General features: G+C 38.4%; 1 protein-coding gene across 1 annotated transcript in view; it reads right to left on the bottom strand.

The window, feature by feature from the left end:
• npr2 (natriuretic peptide receptor 2) overlaps window positions 1-22,326 on the bottom strand; it is a 52,675-nt gene that overhangs the window by 15,371 nt on the left and 14,978 nt on the right. Inside the window, exons 5-11 of the mRNA XM_049737184.1 lie at window positions 20,411-20,505; window positions 16,970-17,105; window positions 13,375-13,459; window positions 6,979-7,099; window positions 4,994-5,068; window positions 2,940-3,017; window positions 569-673 (exon numbers count right to left, since the gene is read on the bottom strand). Of these exons, the coding sequence (XP_049593141.1) occupies window positions 569-673; window positions 2,940-3,017; window positions 4,994-5,068; window positions 6,979-7,099; window positions 13,375-13,459; window positions 16,970-17,105; window positions 20,411-20,505 (695 nt within the window). The remainder of the gene's footprint in view (window positions 1-568; window positions 674-2,939; window positions 3,018-4,993; window positions 5,069-6,978; window positions 7,100-13,374; window positions 13,460-16,969; window positions 17,106-20,410; window positions 20,506-22,326) is intronic.

The raw sequence follows: 22,326 nt of genomic DNA, 5'->3' as shown, positions 1-22,326 counted from the left end.
TTTCGGTCCTGGACAGATTTGCAAATTTGACACTGCCAGTCATATACAGAGGTGCACGAGTGATACTTTCATTCAGCCATTCTGCATTTGGCACAAAAATAAAAAGAATCATGCCCATCGCCTCACATTCAACTTTTTATGGATGCGGTGAGAGGATTTTTGACAATGCACCACATGTCCCAACTCCCTCAGCCAATCATCAAACTATTGTTAGCAATGCAAGACCCAATTAACGAAAGAAGACACAAAATTACTTTTATTTTGTTCTTTGTATGCTCACTATGAACACATTTGAACACAAAATTGGCTTTACTGAAAAGAAGACAAAAGACGTCAATAGCGTTTGAACATGTGGCTTAAGTAGGGTACAGCTAAACTTTGATATTTCTTTCAAATGTTCATTCATGGACTTTCAGGGAGTATTTTTCTTTTTAAACCATCAAATAAAGAACCAATCATCTTGCGGAAGTTATATACTGTAATCCAAGATAAGTGCTGTACAGTATTTCTGGCGGCTGATTAAATATACAATATAATCTTTTCATATCTATTAGAATATTTGCAGTACCTGCAGACTGCCTCTGGGACAGTACTCCGTTATAATGCAGATGTTGGGAGGGTCTATGCAGGCTCCAATGAAGCGGGTGAGATGGTTAAACTGGACATCTCTCATCTGAAAATAACACAAACAGAGTGTAACTTTCCAAACATCACATTTCTCCAACACTGTGGAAACAGAGGACAAGGGGAAAGGACTGGCAGTTCATTTATATTCAGAGTTACGATTACCCCTGCCAGCATTTCATCTAAATCTTGTACTTGCAGTCAGTTAGTTGGCACAATGTCTATTTCAACATGCTGAGACTGACTTCTGCACAGGGCACCTAGCTGAAACGTGCAAGTGCATAATTTAATGTGGTGGTTATGAATGAGGCAGTGTGTGTAAGGGGGAGAGGGAAAAAAAAGACGTGTTGAGTGGATGTACAAGCAGGAGCACCAAAGCCAAGAAGAATCTCAAAGACTAAATCTGCCCTTTGAGGATTTAGTAAACAATCAAACCACATGACTTGTAATTTCAAAGAGTTTGAGGCAAAAACAAATGAATGAGGTAAACTGCCTGTGGAGTAATTTTGATACTTGATTATGGGATTTTACTTTTTATGAAAAGGTCTTCCTGGTACCTTTAGCATGACTCTGAGCTAGCAGCACTAAACAAATATATTTCTGAAACCAGCTTGAAAGACTGTGTTTGTAATTTCTGCAGGTAGGTTACTTCTCTCCCTCAAAGTTTATGACTGGCAGCCGTTCTCACAGCAAAACTCGGGAGTCGGTCGCTCCTGTTTTACAGCCTGGGAGATGTTAGCCTACCCTTTGGCCTATATAATTCCCCCTGCTGAACACTGTCTGGTGAGTCGAAGGGGGGAGCAAGCTGGGAGACAAGTGGTTAAGTTTCCACCGGCGTCTGGTTGGCTTTTTCATGAGCTGAGGTTTGACGGGCGATCGGGCCTCTGGGAGGTCTGAGAAGTTGCCAGTTCAGACAGCAGTCCCTCTCCCATGTGGCCTGCTGACTGAGAGGCCAGGCAGACTTCCAGGAAGCCCCAATCAATCTTTGCTAACCGGCTGTGAATCTGTGAATCTCTCCCTGTTAAGTTATGATCCATGTGTTTTATAATGAGAAGTAAAGTTATATAAGTTGTCTTATGAGGTCTGTTGTGCTGGTTTTGGATCAGTTCCTAAAATTTGCTTGCCACTTGTATGTTCTGTCATGTGTCAAGGACACAATATACATAGTCATCAAGATCGGGGTATGCCAAGTCTTGACATTTATGTCAGTCTATGCTAGAAATACTCAACAATGAGCAGGTTTGCATTGCATTACATTGCATTGTGTAGTACCGTATTTTCCGGACTATAAGGCGCACCTAAAAACCTAAGATTTTCTCAAAATCATATTATTATATGGACCAAATCCCTAAATTTAAACTGGCCCAAAGCATTGTGTCATGAAATCAATCCTAAGTGGCCCGCTGAAGACTATGAATCATGAATCAAAAAGACTATGGATCATTATTTTGTGATTATTAAGTAATTTGGTGCATCTGATGTTGAAATAAAAAAGATAAAACGGAGAATGATTTGATTTGGATTAAAAATCTGACATGATACATTAATGGTGCGCCTTATAGTCCGGTGTGCCTTATATAAGGACAAAGTTTTAGAATGGGCCATTCATTATAGTCCGGAAAATACGGTACTGTATTGTCGGGCCGAAGGCAGACTGATCAGTCACAGGGAACATACAGATTCACGCAGTTATTGAGCGATAACTCAACCCACGCTACCTGCATCCAAGTAAGGCAACTGTACCATCACTGCCATTCCTGAACATCCAATGAAAAACAAAAACAATTCTTCTGGAATTGCATGTTGCCAGATTTTAGTGTTCTGAAGAGACAGACATAACCTTTCATGGATGTATTTTATCTGTTGTGAAAACAAGTACAATCACATCACTTCGTGTTTTTTTTTTTCTTTTCATAGAGGGAATAGGACATTTAGTGATTATGTCGGGGGCTTGTTTGGTACTCAAGACTCAAGGCTATCTTGAAACTGAAAGCACAAGGCAATGGTTTTCTTGCTTAGAGTTGATGGGTGGACGCATGAATTCAGGGCTTTCAAAAGGCTCACATTGTACCAGTCTAATCTCTGTTAATTGACTTTGGAGGCATGTCGGGTAAGAGCAAAGAGCAGTTTAGAATAAAGTAGTTCCTTTTCAAACCAATGACTAATGGTTTATACCGGTATAATTTTATTTTGATTTGTTCTCAAACATATTTATGCATAGACTGTGCGAATAATTCAATTCAAAAATGAAATTCCTGCAATAATCAAGCACAACAATCAAATGAAGTAAACTTTTTATATAAGGCAACACTCACATGTTTGAGTTCCAGTAAAACTTGTCTGGTTAGCTCGATTCTCTTCTTGTTGACATGTTTGATAGCCACCAGGTTGCCCTGCAATCAAGACATAGTGACAGCACACATAATTTGGATGTCATTGCATGACATTTCTGCCAATTGAAGACTAACAATCACGCAAATTGTCCATAAAAAGAAGAGAGGAAATCCAGCCACCTATTACAACAAAAAATATGCGAATTATATCCAACCGTATCATCCTCCAAATCAGCTTGATGGTACACTTGCTTCTAATTCAAAAGCGTCAGACCTTATTGCCATGGCAACACACCTCAAATGTTGTCTGTATAATATTACTGTTCCGAGTTGTGTGCTGTGCTACAAACTTTGACTTATAGCAAATTGACCAGACCACGCTTCCAAGATAACATGTCATGGCATAATGCTAAAGCACCCATGCATTTAATGGCTTGCTTCTATTTCTTGTCGGTAATATTTCTTGCAGAATGGAATTCCTGTATTCCTAAAGTTGTCCTACACTGTTGGCCACTGAACAAATTATTAATGAATGGGAGGCAAGTCAAGTATACTACAGCATATAAATGTTTGTGCCTTATGTGTCTCCACTCTTGTCATAAAATATATGAAGCAATGAGTCACTAGGTAACTTGGAAACTCTAAAAGCCTCTGAAGAGCAACACATACTGAAATTTACAGTGCATGAGGTACAGCTGCACCCTCACCATGCCTTTGTCATTTATTTGTCTTCAAAGTTGAGACTGACTGTGTTGTTACTTTTATACGGAAGTGTGGCAATACTAATGAGGAGTAAACATTTTTGACTGGCAAATATACGTTGAAACGCATAAAAAATACATTTGAAGGTACTTATTGAAGATTCCGCTATTCACTAATCTGTCTATACAAAGCATTTCGCATCATGTTTTTGTATGAACTCAGATATAGCAGATTTTTCTATGACAAAAACATTTATTCGCTTAAATATACATGTAAGTCGGCATTTCGGGCTATGTACTAATACAAGTTAACTAAGTGTAAACTTAAACAGGGAGTTAATGGGCTGATATAGTGTTATCGGGTCTCATAATATCGGATCCTTTTTTTATGAGTCACAGTACAGACGTACAGTACACGGTACAATTACAGCCCATACCATTACTCAATCATTACAAACATAACTAAGTAACAACGACGGTAACTTAGTGTGCCTTATTAGGACACTTGACGATGCAAACGAGTTCATTGTACCAAACCTTAAAATGCTATAATTACAGCAGATATGCCTGCATGAAAACTCTTCTGAACAACAAACAAAAGAAAAAAAGTACAGATTAAATTTTCGTAAGATTTGTGCAGAACAAAATTTTAAATTGAGACTTTTTTAACCCAGGAGTTCTTGTTCTTTAAAAAATCCCTGTACATTTAATATACCTTTTGTGACCCTCGAGGAGATCATTTCTATTTCTATTATTGCCTATGAAAAAAAAAATCTTGAAATATGGACAAATTGGAGGTCAAGCAGTGTCCCATAAGAGATTGGTTTTGACCTTAGCGGTTCCTCTGTGTTCATTAGCAACTTCAAATCAGCTTGACCATCATGTCCCCTTACGTCTGCTTTAATGAGACCTTATGTGAGCTATAACGCTGATTAAATGTAGCAAATGTAGAGCTGGTCATTGCTGTTTGCTTGCGTTTGTTCAGTGACTGAAAACACAAACACACACACCAATCATCGTTCTAATCACTGAGGCACTTGTTTGTCGATTTCCCACACACCTCCCCCACCATAAAATGACAAATTATAGTCAGCAACAAGTGGATTGTCATGTCCAGACTGCAAGGCGGCAGTGTCGAACGAGATGGAGAGGATGGGAAAAAAATGAAACAAAGAAAAAAAAAAAGCAATACTGACGCATTCTGCAGTTCACAGTAAAACCAACTACCTAAATTCGCCCACACACACTTTCTCCTCACCAGCTTTCGCAGCAAACATGTGCATGTGTAGGTGGCAAAAGAGAGAGTTGAAAATGTCAGAACTCACCAAGCCTTACCTTAAAATATCCAGTTTTTGCAAATAGCTGATATTTTCCATGAGCAGTTATCAGGGACCCATAGCTGGAGCCTCTCTGAGGGGAAAATGATGAAAAAAAATAATTTAAAAAATGGTGTTAGCCTTGAGTCAATTTGAGCAAAGAGGATTAAATTCAGTCCACTTTTGACGCTGTCACTTAGCTGCAAAATAAATTCATATAAAAAACTTAAGTGTATTGGAGTCTTCAAAACAGCAGCTCAAGGCCTTGTGCAAATATGTGCTCAGAGTGAAACGATGCATTGCGGAGGCAGTGTGTGCAGACACTGAGCATCATCATTTTCACAATTGGATAGAATGCAAACACTGGGAGCACAGAGTACATTGGAAAGTATGATCTGGAAAAGCCATATACTGAGTTCCAAATTATTAAGCACATGCTATTATTTTACAATATAGACAAAACAGCTCACAGTGAATCAAATGTTCCATTTTCATTAACAATTGAATTAGCTTCTATAATTATGAGAAAATTATTAGACAAAACCACTAAAAATATACTGTTGCAAGAGATGCAAGCACACCAGTTTAAAATGAAAATAAATTTAAAATTCACATGTAGCTTGGTTGTTGATGAATAATTTTGCATGCCACACTTTGCCTTTTTACATCATACTTGGAGTTTTTATGTTATACAGAGTGCCCTTCTTTAGTGAAGGATACTTTTTGCCTGTCCTTACTAGGCTCCCTCACAGGTTTCTCATTTTTCCCCTGATAGGGTTTTTTTTTTTTTAGTTTTTCCTTGCCCTCCTGGAAGTTTAAACTCAGGGGATGTTTAAGAATAATTGTCTTTTTTTTGGGGGGATATGTGAGGCCCTTTGAGACTTGTTTGTGATTTAGGGCTATATAAATAAACTTGACTTAACTTGACTTGACTTGACTTCTCAATCGGGAGAGGGAATGGTTATGGCCATGAATTTTTCTCACTTTAAACCATGACGGCAGTTTTGATAGTTATTTTGCAGTGCTTTATGATGCGTAGTTTTGCATGGCAATTATTTTTATTGTAGGATTAAAAAAAAAAAAAATGGTTTGGATGTCAACATATAGAGTTTATTTTGGCTATACCAGGCTAAACACTCGACCAGCTCCCTCACCATTATTCAAACCCAGAACATTACTTTACCATTTTCTTGCTGACGTCACACATTTCCTTAATACAACTTCATTATCGCTCCCATTTAACATTATGATGACTTGGAGACAATCTATGCAAAACAAATCTGAAAAGATGTTTACATAATTTCATTCCCATATGCATAATAATACGCAGCTGGGATTGAAGCACAAACAAGGAAAAACGTTGCTCGTGACACGTGGCTGTATGAGCCCACAGACAACAGAACCTGATATTGAAGAACGCGGCAAGGTTTTATAAATATAGAGATGAGGGCTATGCAAAAGCTTATTTTAACAATCACTTAATGTTTTTGCCACAAAAAAACTCAGCCACCTTCAATAAACCCACTGGCAAATCAACCAAGAATGTGTAAACAAAAGATTTTGATTCTTTAAAGACTGCTGCTGTTTGCTTTTGCTGTGCCTATTACTAAACATTGAACGTGTCAAGTGATCACTTTTGGATTCCTGGCAGAGAAACAACAGACGGACAACAATAAAGGTAAAAGGAAGCCAATGGATGTTGTGTTGTGTTATCTAGAAACTGCCAGAAGAGCAACTTGTTAATTGCACAGTGGAGTCTGTTCCAGTGACACTGTCACAAAAGACAATATAAAGTAGAGAATTATGATGACATTTTCAGGTCTGCCAACTTTAATATACATACATATATATATAATAGTATGTGGGTGTAACACTGCTTGTCTGCCTCACAACAATTCAGGTGATTTGGAACTTTGTTTCTTTAACCTCCTGCAGACTATTTAAATTAATTTGTTACCTTAATTGTAATTAAATAATGGCGTACAATATGAGGCGGTGGTTTACCTGTGAGAGCGTGAGACGACTCCCAGCTCGTTTGTGGTATTTATTGGGGCTCTCAAACTGGAGGTCCTCCCACCGAATCCTCCACAGCATTCCAGCCAGCTCTTTCTCCAACTTGAGTTTCCTACAAAAGGGGAAAAGTAGAACAGTGGTAAAATCAGTCACGCAAAGATCAGAGGAAAATCTCTTTCAAGTGTGGTGGCTTTATCCATCCATCCATCCATCCATCCATCCATCCATCCATCCATCCATCCATCCATCCATCCATCCATCCATCCATCCATCCATCCATCCATCCATCCATCCATCCATCCATCCATCCATCCATCCATCCATCCATCCATCCATCCATCCATCCATCCACCCATCCATCAAGGTCATATTAAAGTGACAATAGTCAAGATTCTAGCTTTGTAATGTGAAACAATAAATTCTAGTTTACTATTGTTTAGGCTTGATTTTTTATACAGTATTCCTTGAGTTGTTAAAGAGAAGTTAGCCTGCTCTAATTTTTTCCATTTTTTTTATATTGCTGTGTTCGTTAGGTGTGTAGAAGACATGCCACCGCAGGGCTGCAGATAAATTGCAGCCATATGTAAAAATAGTCAGTACTATAATAGTGAACTTTGCCTAACTTCTCTTGTTTTTATAAGAACACTTGGTTAATAACACAATGTTCTCTACTGGGCCATTTTGGCAATGATTTTATGAAACACTTTTTTCTGTGTGGGTCTTGATAAAGGTTTCATGCTGGCAACATTTTGAACATGGACTAAATTAATTTATTTGAAATTATTATCTCTGAGAATAATAAGATCATTATAACTGAATTAGTCTTTGGGTGTGGGAGTTTGGCCAATAAGTTAAAGAAACAAAAGTTGATGCGATAGCATGGGAAGACAAATGTCTTCATCGCCTCACTAGATGTATTAATTTTTGAGAATTGTGATAAGTCTGACGTTATTTTTGAGCATCAGTCTGGCAAACCTGGAGCACCGCAGAGGGGAAACAGCTTTCCAGCGATTAGTCCAAAGCCTTCCAGTTTCTCTTTTGTACGTGTTTGTGTTTCGACAGACGCAAGAAAAATCCTTTTCACTCAAAAAATGACAAACGAGCAGAGCCCACACATTCCGACATCGTCTAAAAGGTGTAAAACACTTCCAGATGGCTGCAGAAATTATTGCAGCGCTTGCATATTGTATTCTAGCCTCTCTTCAACCTTGTTTTTTTGTTCTTTATCATTTATCCTCGTGTTAGACTGTCTAGAAAACACAAGTTCTCTGGCGGGCGCTTGTTTGTGTCTACAAATACTGTAGACACTGTCTGTGTACGTCTATTTTGAGGACAGGAAACATCATCAAACCAGAGGTGCACCCCTAAACCCATCCACCACGAAAAAAAAATATTTTTCTATTTAAAGAGCCTCGTTCAGAGACCTCTGGCAGCCAGAGTAGCAAAGTGTGGGCCTCCACAGTGGGCCTATTGTTTCATAAGCCCCATATGTGAATACCTCTGCTGGACCAGCCCCTCCATTAAAACATCACAGCCACGCAGCTCTGCTTAACATCGCCTAACACTGCTGCTGCACACACTCCAAAATCAACTGAGAGGCCGAGTGGCCACCAGGTCAAATTTGCGGATAGTTTCACCTTCCAAAATATGGTATAAATATGTTTCTTCGGTTTGATTATGGTAGTACAAAAACACGTTTCTCTCGCTCTAAGCCTGTTTCTTGTGAATCTACTTGAAATCACCCAAATTGTTGTTGTTGTAAAACAAAGCAATATAGGAAAGAAACCATTTAAAGCAGACAATTTGTTTTTATTAAAGTGATAAAAAATAATCTCACTGTATGTATTTCACAATGATAATACATTTACATTTTCATCAACAGATACTAATTACCAAGTAGACAAAAATACATCCTTATATAGTTCACAGTATTGAGAATTCCATTGTTACCATTATTCCATATGGGCAGTCAAATCCCTAAATTGCATGACCCCAGCACTTAGACATATCTGAGTATAGAATTTTTGTTACATTCATGAAAATACAAACAGCAGCATTTAATACATAACAGATTTTTAGAAATGTTTCTACGTATATATTGAATTCTGTTCAAATACATGTGAAATAAATATTCATTATAAGAAACTCTGGCTTATACCGACTGATTAGAGAATAACTCAAATAAAGCATTTTAGTGGTGATTTGTACATCAAGTAGTGAGGACAGCAGCTTGTTGGTCTTGCATGATGGTCGTATAGGCCACTGTGCACCTCTATGTCCATCAGCAAAGCTCCACTGGTGTCTGCAATAATAGAAAGCCACCATTAAAAATCTCGAAGGGTCTTGAAATGGATGCATAAAGCTTTGCGATTATTGTCTCAAGGCCAAGGACTGAATGGTCACTCAAATGTTTGTCAGAAATAGCCTTCAGTTGATTATTTGGAGTACTGTGCAAAAGTCTTAAGAAAAGAACAAGCTTCATTGTTTACTGAACTTTATCAAACAGTCACTTTAACATAAACATTACATGTACAGGTACAGACAATGACATTATTTGGTTACCACTTCAAAAAGAGAGGCAAGTTTCCAAATATGCTCAAATATTTTTTCTTCTGTTTGCTTTTACATTAAAAAAAACCTGTACTTCAGCTCAGTTAACCCCTCTCACTCCTTTGCAGTTATCTGTGCTCCATCAAGTTCATGCATTCCATCACTTCATGATATGAGACTGCGTTACTGCAACCTTCCTGACTTTGCAGCTTCTTTCAAGCAATATGATATTAATGATAGGTATAGGTGTATATATAACACACGTGTTTTATTCTTCAACTCTGCATAACCATGGTTCTTATCATTAATAACTGGCACGGAGAATGATCACTAAGCCTTTTGCACAGTACACTGCTAGTGTTTGAAATTCCAGGTCAGAACCAAAAATGAAATGCAGAATTATAAATATGAATTACAGAAATAGATATTTTATATCTATCATTATTCAAGTTTAATGAAACAAATAAAAAGCATTCCAAGGTAGAGGACATTTCTCGACATTTACCGGCCAATAGTCCAGGTCAACTAGTTCATAAGGAAACCGCTCTGTGCTTGTTGAACTGTGTGCTGGAAAAAGAAACAGAAAAGGTGAATGTTAATTTTTCTCTTTCAGAATAAATACCCAAAGTGTATCAAATGATCTGGTAGAGAAACTTGATATTGATCAACTCTAATACAGAATTAGAGGATTTACCTGAGGTGGATAGATGCTCCTTTGTCTTTCTTCCATCATTCCTCTGATCAAAATCCATTCTGACTGGCTGGTGATTAACACTTGTTAGTGTTAATAGTCAGTAGTGCAAACATGAGCAAATTCATGGTGTTATTAAGTTATAACCTATGAATCGGGGTATAAACCACTGTAATATTGTTTTATTTTTAGAAATAAATTGTTCTAGTTGCTTAATTACTGTATTTTCCGGAGGATAAGTCGCAGTTTTTCTCATAGTTTGGCTCGGGGTGCGACTTATAATCAGGAGCAACTTATATGTGAAATTAACACATTATTACTTGATCATTAACACATTACTTACTTAGGAGTATAGTTAATCACTTCACATGTTATTTCCACTTTAAACCGCATGAGGTCCCACTAGGCCTGTGGAATAATTGGAACTGCAACTGACAATGAGTCTGAATCCATTCAGTGACTTCCGGAGTCAGCGGAGTTGTTTTTACACAGACGACAGAGATTGACACAGAGGACGAAGATTTCGATGGATTTAATGATTTGGAGTGACACGGATGGTTCGATAAACCTGTTATTTATGTTATAGTTATTTGATATATAGTTTGTTTAATGTAGCAATTTGTATATCGTTAGAGTTCAGTAGTTTCCGATTGCCTCGGAAGGCCATGAAGGCACCAGGGGGAGGAGACGGGAAAAGCGATCCAGGGCGCGTTGTTAGAGTGAGGGTACACACACTGTGTGTTAGCTCATATGTTGAACTCTTGTTTTCTGAAATAAGGAGCCGGTTACCAAACTCACTACTTGCCTGGTACTTCGGTAATGCTACAATATAGTTATATAGGCCTGTGGAATAATTGGAACCGCAACTGACGGTGAGTCCGACGTCAGCGCCGAATGTACTTCCGGAGTCAGCAGGGGCAATTTTTTAAGTGACACAGAGAACGAAGATTTCGATGGATTTAATTATGTGAAATCACACGACTGGTTTGATAAACGTGTTATTTATAGTTATTTGAATAACTGTTAATATGTTACGTCAGGCACAGTCTCAGTTCCTCGTTTGTGTTTATGTAACGTTAGCATACCGTATCGTTTAGCCTGTTCATGTCTGTTCTTGGTGTTAGATTTTGTCAAAGTTCTCCCAGAAATGTGACTTGTACTCCGGTGCGACTTACATATGATTTTTTTCTTTTTTATTATGCATATTATGGCTGGTGCCACTATGGGTGGTACTCCGGAGCGACTTATAGTCAGGAAAATACGGTATTTAGGTCAAACATGCTTAAAATGTAATGAAATTAAACTGTGTTTCTAAGAAATTCCACAAGACATACCCAATCAAAAATACAAACAAAGCAATCGATAGCAAAATTTGAGTTCAATTCCTTTTTAAGAGAAAATATAATTTCAATGGAGACAAAAAGAAACGGTTTAGTATATACAACCCAGCTAGCATTCAATGTTGTGTAAGCTTCTTCTTTTAAACGTAAGTTACTTAATAATGTTAAGTTACGTAATAATTAAATAGCAAGTAAACAATTATTTACAACATTAACATATTGCGTGCGTACACTGTATGTTGTGACTATTTACCCTAAAATTGCTGAGTTGTTTTTGCCCAACCATATTTATGGTACGAAGGAAGAAGGCAGAACACCCAAATAAATATGGAGTGTATACCACTTTTTTTGGGGTCACCAGTGAGCCGGCCCTTATCCCAGCAAATTTAATTCTGCAAGAACAAAATTTATTGTATCGTCGATGCATTCATCCATTGGGGTCATTGTTTCATGTTTACGTCACAGCGCATATCCTGCACCAAAAAACATGGTTGTTTTGTGATTGGCCGGAGAAAATCAGCAAGCTTGAGACAAAATGGATTCTCGCTCACAAACATAGCAAGAATTCAGCCTGCTGGCTGTGTTCAGAAATGAATGGGAGCAGAGCTCACTCTTCATCTCCGAATGTCCCATTCTCAGAGTAGTTAGTGTATATTTCTGAATATGGCTAAGGTCGAGTGGTTTCTCATGTTGGTTGTAGCGTTCAAAATTGTGAAGTAAAAAACGAAAGGTGAATGATTTAATTTCTATGAATTTTAGACTGTTATAGTTATTGATAAAAATGCATATGATTTATTTAATTATAATATTATTATATTGGGTGGGGCACTGGCTAGCACAGCCCTGTCACAGTTCAGAGGTGCATGGTTTCATTCAGGCTCCGGTCTGTGCAGAGTTTGCATGTTCTCCCCGTGACTGCGTGTGTGTCCTCCAGGTACTCCTCCCACATTCCAAAAACATGCATGGTAGGCCAATTGACCACTCCAAATAGTCTGTGGGTGTGAGTGTGAACGTGAATGGTTATTTAGCTATGTGTGCCCTGTGATGAATGAATGAATGAATGAATGAATGAATGAATGAATGAATGAATGAATGAATGAATGAATGAATGAATGAATGAATGAATGAATGAATGAATGATAATCAATCAGCAACAAGTCAAAATGTGTCAAATAAAGCGACAAAAGCCCAGCATTGTGTCAGCCGTTCCCTTCCCCCATTAAATCTTGACAAGGGCAAACGTGGCAGGGAAGTCTTAATCCTGCCGCTTCACACAACTATTAAGCACATTTACAAGAGGGGAAATGAATTATTGCAGTAGCAGATTATGTTACTCGTTACAAAAAGACTTCAAGACAAAACTGTCAATAATTTATATTTTTGTTTGTAAAAGACATATTTTTTGAAAAATCTTAAATACCTGAGCTAACAAATTTGTCTTAGGGTTATCACTCTGTGTGTGTGAGTCCTTAAATTATGGGAAATGTCAATTTCTTACGAAGCAAATAACAAACATAGTGAACAGACTTGATCATTTAATGAAAAGCGTGTTTGGGTCCCATTGTGTGAGCTCACATACAAGTTTCAATGCACCTACCCACTGCTTTAAGACCTTCACCTGGTAAGCTGTTTCTATAGCAACAATTGGGAAAATACCACACGGGCACTCATTGCAGCACCATGCACCCAAAAATCCCTCTCTGATCACATGCCACTTTGTCATCCCATTTAAATTTGTACTGTTTCTAATAAGCAGCGTAGACACTGCGTCAGCACAACGCTTTCACTTTTTTTTTTACAACTCACCTGTAAATGAGGAAACTGGATATTCCAAAAATGATGAGAGCCAAGCCAGATCCCACAGCTACAATTCCCAGAACTGGTAGCTGACCTGGAAACAGGAGAAGGATTACACACTCACTTGTCTCTCATATGTTCAACAGATGTCCACATATCACATCTTTGAAAATATTTTTTTTTTGACACTATTAAAAACCCGGCTGTCACACATGTAAGTACAGCTGCGGAATTTAAGAGCGTTACAATTAAAAGACACGCTTCACTTAATGTGAAGTATAAATAATACCGTGATACCCTAATGAGTAAGATTCTTATAATTAAAAGAGAGGTTAAAAAGCATTTTTTTTAATTAGGTGAAGACATATATCTAGAATTTTCTGTTTTGAGAATTTCACAGAAAACAGCTTATTGAATACCAAATGATCAATTTCAAATAAGCACCCATGAGACACCAATAAACCCATATAAACAGAACACAACTGTTAGTTATGAATTAATATTTGGAATGCAGAGATTAGTTTATTCTAATATAAATTAATGAGGACAAATAAAACAAAAGTAACAAAAATCCATCCTGTATATACATAATGATATTTTTACTTTCTCATGTCATAAACAAAATATTACTAACACTGATCCTCTACCAGAGGCCTGGGAGCTTGAGGGTTCTACGCAGTATCTTTGCTGTTCCTAGTACTGCACTTTTCTGGACTGAGATGTCAGATGTTTTTCCTGGGATCTGTTTCAGCCACTCCTCCAGTTTGGGGGTTACTGCCCCTAGTGCTCCAATGACCACAGGTACCACTGAAGTCTTAACTCTCCAGGTCTTCTCCAGCTCTTCTCTGAGCCCTTGATATTTCTCAAGTTTCTCATGTTCCTTTTTCCTAATGTTACCATCATTTGGGATGGCTATGTCAACCACAACGGCTTTCCTCTGCTCTTTGTCCACCACCACAATGTCCGGTTGGTTCGCCATTACCATTCTGTCTGTCTGGATCTGGAAGTCCCAGAGGATCTTGGCTTGGTCATTCTCTACCACCTTTGGAGGTGTTTCCCACTTGGATCTTGGGACTTCCAGTCCATACTCTGCACAGATGTTCCTGTACACTATTCCAGCTACTTGGTTATGGCGCTCCATGTATGCTTTACCTGCCAGCATCTTACACCCTGCAGTTATGTGCTGGATTGTCTCAGGACCTTCTTTGCACAATCTACACCTGGGGTCTTGTCTGGTGTGGTAGATTTGGGCCTCTATTGCTCTGGTGCTCAAGGCCTGTTCTTGTGCAGCCAGGATCAGTGCCTCTGTGCTGTCCTTCAGACCAGCTCTTTCTAGCCATTGGTAGGATTTCTGGATATCAGCTACTTCAGCTATGTTTCGGTGGTACATCCCATGTAGGGGCTTGTCCTCCCATGATGGTCCCTCCAGCACCTCATTTTCCTTTGATGCCCATTGTCTGAGACATTCACTGAGCACGTCATCCGTTGGGGCCTTATCCCTGATGTACTTATGGATCTTGGATGTTTCATCTTGGATCGTGGCTCTCACGCTCGCTAGTCCTCGGCCTCCTTCTTTACGGCTAGTGTACAGTCTCAGGGTGCTGGACTTGGGATGGAACCCTCCATGCATGGTTAGGAGCTTCCGTGTCTTGATATCTGTGGTCTGTATATCTTCCTTTGGCCACCGTATGATTCCTGCAGGGTACCTGATTACTGGTAGGGCGTAGCTGTTAATGGCTAGGGACTTGTTCTTGCCATTGAGCTGACTTCTTAGGACTTGCCTTACTCGATGGAGGTATTTGGCTGTGGCTGCTTTCCTTGTTTCCTCGTCAAGGTTGCCATTTGCCTGTGGAATTCCAAGGTATTTGTAGCTGTCCTCAATGTCTGCTATTGTTCCTTCTGGGAGTGAGACCCCCTCTGTGTGGATTACCTTTCCTCTTTTAGTCACCATGCGGCCACATTTCTCAAGTCCGAATGACATTCCGATGTCAGAGCTGTAGATCCTGGTAGTGTGGATCAGGGAGTCAATGTCCCGCTCGTTCTTAGCGTACAGCTTTATGTCATCCATGTAGAGGAGGTGGCTGATGGTGGCCCCATTCCTGAGTTGGTATCCATAGCCCGTCTTGTTGATTATTTGGCTGAGGGGGTTCAGTCCTATACAGAACAGCATTGGGGACAGAGCGTCTCCTTGGTATATACCACATTTGATGGTCACGTGTGCAAGTGGCTTGCCATTGGCTTCAAGTGTGGTTTTCCACTGTTTCATCGAGTTGGCGATGAAGGTTCTCAGAGTCCCATTGATGTTGTACAGCCTCAAGCATTCAGTGATCCAAGTATGTGGCATTGAGTCATATGCTTTCTTGTAATCAATCCAGGCAGTGCTCAGGTTGGTACGTCTAGTTCTGCAGTCTTGGGTGACTGTTCTATCCACCAGGAGTTGATGTTTTGCTCCTCTGGTATTTTTACCAATCCCTTTCTGAGCAGTGCTCATGTATTGATCCATGTGCCTGCTGATCTTATCTGATATTATGCCCGACATCAGGTTCCATGTTGTGGAGAGGCAGGTGATTGGCCGGTAGTTGGATGGGACTGTACCCTTTGATGGATCCTTCTGGATCAGGATCGTACGCCCTTGGGTTAGCCATCCAGGGTGAGTCCCATCCCTTAGCAGCTGGTTCATTTGTGCTGTCAGGCGCTCATGGAGAGTTGTAAGTTTCTTGAGCCAGTAGCTGTGGATCATGTCAGGGCCTGGTGCTGTCCAGTTTTTCATTCCTGAGACTCTTCTCTGGATGTCTGCCACTGTGATGGTTACTGGGTTCTGTTCAGGGAGCTTGCTGTGGTCCTTTCTCAGAGCCACCAGCCACTGTGCATCCTTCTTATGTGATGCCTCCCGCTCCCATATATCCTTCCGGTACTGTTCAGTTTCCAGCCTTGGTGGGTCTGCTCTGCTATTATTCCCCTGCCACTGAGCGTACACTTTCGCTGGTTGTGTTGTGAACAACCTGTTTATTCGTCTGGCTTCATTCTCTCTTGTGTACCTCTTTAGGCGGCTGGCCAAGGCTTGGAGTCTTTGTTTGGCAGTTTCGAGTGCTTCAGGTATGGGCATATGGCTGTATTTCTTGGGAACTTGCTTTTTCATTGCACCTTTCTGGGCCTCTGTCATTTGGCTCACTTCTCTCCGTGCTATCTTGATTTTGGCCTCCAGCCTTCTCTTCCATGGTGGGCACTGTTGTGGTCGCATATGGTCATTCTTCTATATATATATATATATATATATATATATATATATATATATATATATATATATATATATATATATATATATATATATATATATATATATATATATATATATATATTTATTTATTTATTTATTTATTTATTTATGGGTGGTTAACTCTTTGGGTAGGATTAGAAGAAAGCTGGTAATATGTTTAAATAAACAAAAACAAAAAAACTTGTACACTATCACATAAAAGTAATGAAAAGTTCAAATTTTATATAACTGATGATGACATTTTGTGATGTCATTAAGGGACTTTGCATGACTGTTATAATTGAGAATCAGTCTAAAGAGGTTATGAAAAATAGCTTATAATCCTACCATCATTGCAGGAGGGGTCATCTGTGGAAAACACACAGGGTGGGTTATCCAGCGGTGGGTTCCCACTGGGCCAATGGATCTTCTCTGTCTGAGACCAAATGATCTCTTTCAAGGTTCCATTGTAGTATGCAACCAGCTGCAGAAACATAATGGGGGTTTTTTCCACTGCGATGTCTTTTTTTTAACAGTTGAGGAATAACCATTGTGTTCATACTAAGATATAGTATATAAAAAAACAAAAAAAACCCACATCACATTCCCTGTTAAGGGCCACAGGAAAACTGGAGCCGAGCCCTGCTGATGGGAGTAGTGGGGGACCGACACATGCAGACAACCATTCACACACACATTCACACTAACAACCAACGGAAGTTTTCAAGGAACTAAATATGCATGTTTTTGGACTGTGAAAGTAACTGGAGTACCAGCAGAAATAAATAATTTGTTTGATGATTGCACCATGTTTAGATTGGAATGGAATGCGACACAGTGATAAAAAGTCATACCATGGGTTGTCATCTCTGCATAATAGGGATTGAAAATTGGAAAATCCAAAGTAGGTATTTTGCACATATCCCTACCATTCTTCTTGGAAGACTTTCAACAAGATTTTATATCTGTGGAAATTTGTGTTCATTTATTCAGAAGAGGTCTCAAGCAAGAGTGCCAAACAAATTTTTGTCACAATTACATCTTCATTTGAGTTTCTTTGAGAATGCCCTTATGACTGTGAACCCCAGTGAATACATTATTGCCATATATTACATATACAGAACAAATTAGTAATTAATAACTGGTTTGGAAATCAGAAACCAGTTACAACTGTTTGTTCAATAGTAATAAATTTACTTTAAAGAAGGGATTGGTAACAAAAAATGCTTGTAATATCTCAAAGTGTATTGAAATTGAAGACAATCGTGGTAATTCAGCAAAAAAAATAAAAAATAAATCCATGCAAATAGTGTGCTTTTGCGGGCCACATAAAATGATGTGGTGGGCCAGAACTGGCCCCTGGGCCTCAAATTAGATAACTGTAATATAAAGTCACTGAGATTGGACCTGAGAAGGACATGTTGCTGCAAAGACGGACGCCAGTGTAAAAGTTAGAATAAGCAGTTATCAACGGTTGTGTGGCGAAAACGCGGTATTGTCAGGCCAATGGTTTTGTTGGTATTGAAATGTTTGAAAAACTGTTATGGTTTACACTGCAACTGTGATTTTTACTGTGTGACCATTTTGAATGAAAGAAATTGTATTACCTATTAGTCTGAATACTTTTAAGCCAAGGGTATTTTATTTTATTTTTACTGCTCTATAATGTGCATGAAACTAAATAGATTCATAAATAAATCGTAAATAAATAATTACAATACGTTGCTTGAGTTAACAAAGAATGTTATTTATTATTAATAATAATAACAATTATTATTAATAATATCAATAATATTTTATTATACTTTATTGTATTATACTTTATAATATTACCTATATTATATAATTATATCTAATTCACACAGCAACCTGAAATCATATCTTGATATCCTGAATTGTGGCTATTCGAAATACATAAGTCTGTAATCGTACAACATGCTCCAAGTGCTTTTTAAATTTTGTGATAGTGGCCTAGGTGATCCAATGAAAAGGATCTTGCAAATCAGAAATCATGACACAAATTCTGGGTTGCACCTGGAATAAGAGTGTGCAAAGATTACCCAGTAGCAAGTAAGCGTGTGATTTTTTTTTTTCTTTGATGGCACATCTGTTTTCCTGCTGTGAAACATGACTCCTGAGTTTTATACATGGCAAAGGGTCTATTTAGTTTAGTCTTGCTTTGGTTTCCCTTCGTGCTTGTAGCACGCTGTGTCCTCTCTACTTAAACATGGAAGGCCATCACCCCCTTGGAGGGTCATCCAAACAATGCAGATGGGGATGGGTGTGGGGGTAGGGCCCGCAAAGACTGAAATAATTGAAATAGTAGCTACAGGCCTTGCCTGTCCGCTTCTGTTAATAGCAGCGACACAAAACAAAGTGTATGTCCCTGCATAAATTTAACATGTGAAAGTCACACATTTTTATATTTTTCTGCACATGGAGAACTTTAAAGCAATTTATCTGTTAACTTTTTGAACAGCACAAGACTTTTAACAGGATTATGGATTGTAAAATGGAGAGAATGTTGACGTAAGAGCATTGAAGCAGTGGATGGTTCTTAAAAGGGATTAAGTGCCAGCCACTGTAACTTAATATGAAAGCCAAAGAAGTCAAATAAGGTCAAGGTTTGGGGTTTGGGGCAGACCGCTCAAGAGTTTTGTGCTGCTGTCGCAAAGCAACATTAAGCCCATTATTACCTAAAAATACCATGAGACAGTGTAGGATTCTGTAACTGACAGTTTTTTTTTAACTACCAGTAGATCTCAAGTTATGATTTGAGAATGTGTTTAAACAAATAGAAACTGTTTTGCAGGTAAGTCAATGCAACAATTTTGGAAGTCCAAAAAAAACAAGCTTAAAAAAAAAAAAAAAAAAAGATCTAAAGTAGAAAGTTTGAAAAATGCTTGCATTATTGCTCTAATGTAAACAAACACAAACTTAAAAACCTGCATGAGAATCATGACATTCAGGCCAGATTCCCGAATCAATCAGTCATAAAGGTCCACCAATTAAAGCCAAGGACAAATGAGGACAAGAGTTCCTGCTGACAGCCTCAGAGGGAGGACCTGGAAAACATTTTGACTGAACTCAAACGTAGCTAACCCACTTCTTTTGCACTTAAAGAAAAAAAGGGGGAAACAACTTTTTCTGCAGATCACAACACAAATATTTTCCCCGGCTGTGGTGGAATTTTGAGGTTTTAAGCATGTTATCATTACAGAAGGACCCCAGCATTTGTCAAGACACTAATATCTAAAGGATGTGGCTTTGTGTACTGTAGCTCAAAGATCCTCATTCAACTGTAGCTGTAACACAGACACGCACGCACGCACGCACAAAAACATACATACACAAAGTACACTGAACAGAATAGCTTCTATGTTTGACTTTGTTTATGTATGTATGTATGTATGTATGTATGTATGTATGTATGTATGTATGTATGTATGTATGTATGTATGTATGTATGCAATGTATGTATGTATGTATGTATGTATGTATGTATGTATGTATTTATTTATTTATTTATTTATTTATTTATTTATTTATTTATTTATTCATTCATTCATTTATTATAAACCTGACTGCATTGCGCTGCATTGAATAACGGTATGGCTGACCTCAATGGTTAAAAGTGAGAGGAGACAGGAGAACAGAATGGTGCACAGCTATTCAACTGAATTTTTGACAAGCTTTTATAATAATTGATTTTCATTTTCAATCTGACTAACCTGAACATACTACCTGGTGGCCAGTGGTAACGCAAAAAGCAACAATATTTCCACTTACCCCATACTCTCCTGTGTCCTGGTTGGTCATGGCCCAAAGGTTGATGTCTATGTCTCTGGCATTTTTGTGGTCCGTAGTTACAAGACCTGTCACTCCTGGCAACAAAATCCACATCACCGGTCTGATCAAACATTGCGATATTTCATACTTTATTAAAATCAGAGGTACTGTTAACTCAAGGCGGTTTGAATACTAACACCAAAGTAATACCTCTTTTTGTACTCTTGTATTTTCTTTTGTTAGAGAAGGATTTGTACCATGGTTCATGATCATGCATTAGAATGGCTCACATATTTTTCTTAATGTCACTGCATAAATCCCAAGCCAATGAGGCATCATATACAAGAAACACAGATTTAGGATTTCCATGTCAGAGCTCTCTGGTTTATGTTGTTAAAAAAAAGATGCTGCAAATGGGTTCAGTAAGATGTCAGTAAAGTAAAATGTGGCCTTCAAAGTATAATAAATGTTTGTTTCTGTAAAAACAGACAACATAAAATGTTTAAAATGCTAAACTCTGACAAATGGCCATTGTTTTGCAAAGAGTTATGAATGCTTGCATGGTAGCCAACTCAGGAAACAAGTTTCTGTGTTGGCAGCCACATCAAACATTAAATACAGACTTGAGTCATCATAACACTTTATTATCAGTCCCATTGTTTTGTTTAGTGGCCATATAAGAATCTCATTTAACTTTACCCACTGAGCCCTGGACATCTACGTCTAGTCTAAGTTTAGCCTGATTTTTTACGTCTATAATTGGTCTAGGTGTAGCTCAAATTTCAACAACAAAATTGAATTCATCAAATATGAAATATTAAAATCTAAAATAGCTGTAAATTGTATAAATAATATAAAAATGTTGTAATACTTGATCCGTGTAAAGTGTGGTTATTATTTTAACCAGATTGAGACGTCTAAATCTAAACCTTCTTTAGGCCATATGTACGATTGAATTAAATACACGTAAGTGTGTGCCAATGATATAAAATTGACTGAGTCAGCATTCTTTTGACTTCACTTACTGGTAATAGGAGTCTCATTTGAGTCCCTTCAACAGCTCCACGGCCAAATAACATGTCAAGTAGTGGTTCAGTTCCGTGTGTGTGTGTGTGTGTGTGTGTGTGTGTGTGTGTGTGTGTGTGTGTGCGTGTGTGTGTGTGTGCGCGTGTGTGTGTGTGCGTGTGTGTGTGTGTGCGTGTGGGTGCGTGCGTGTGTGTGCGTGTGTGTGCGTGCGTGTGTGTGTGTGTGTGTGTGTGCGTGTGTGTGTGTGCGTGTGTGCGTGTGTGTGTGTGTGCGTGTGTGTGTGTGTGTGTGCGTGTGTGTGTGTGTGTGTGTGTGTGTGTGTGTGTGTGTGTGTGTGTGTGTGTGTGTGTGTGTGTGTGCGTGTGTGTGTGCGCGTGTGTGTGTGTGTGCACGCGTGCATGTTGGGGCTTGGTTTACATTGGGATCAATATTACAGTTTTAAATTAATCAATTAAATTTAAATACAAAAAGAGAAAATATTACAAATACCACTATTTAATGCAGTTATTGTTACTCTATATCTAAAATTATGACGTTATATCCTATTATTGTATAGACCAGGGGTCACCAACCTTTCTTAAACCGAGAGCTACTTTCTGGGTACTGATTAAGGCAAAGGGCTACCAGTTTGTCATACACTTCTGAAATAGCCAATTTGCTCAATTTGGATTTCACTATGTGTTATTATTGTCATTTGCAGTTCACATGTAAGTGTGATTTTAACAAGAATAGCAAAAATACAGTCAAACCTTGGTTTTTGACCAAGATCCGTTTCAGAAGGCGGTTCGAGAAGCGAATCGGTTGAATTTGGAATCTATTTTTCCCATTACGAATAATGGAATATTTTTTAATCCGTTTCAAGACAAAAAAAACCCCGCCCTTTTTAAGCA

Source organism: Syngnathus scovelli, chromosome 13, assembly GCF_024217435.2.
Source record: "Syngnathus scovelli strain Florida chromosome 13, RoL_Ssco_1.2, whole genome shotgun sequence".
Taxonomy (NCBI): domain Eukaryota; kingdom Metazoa; phylum Chordata; class Actinopteri; order Syngnathiformes; family Syngnathidae; genus Syngnathus; species Syngnathus scovelli.
Note: the sequence above shows the minus strand (reverse complement) of the source record. Positions and strands in the feature narration are given on the sequence as shown.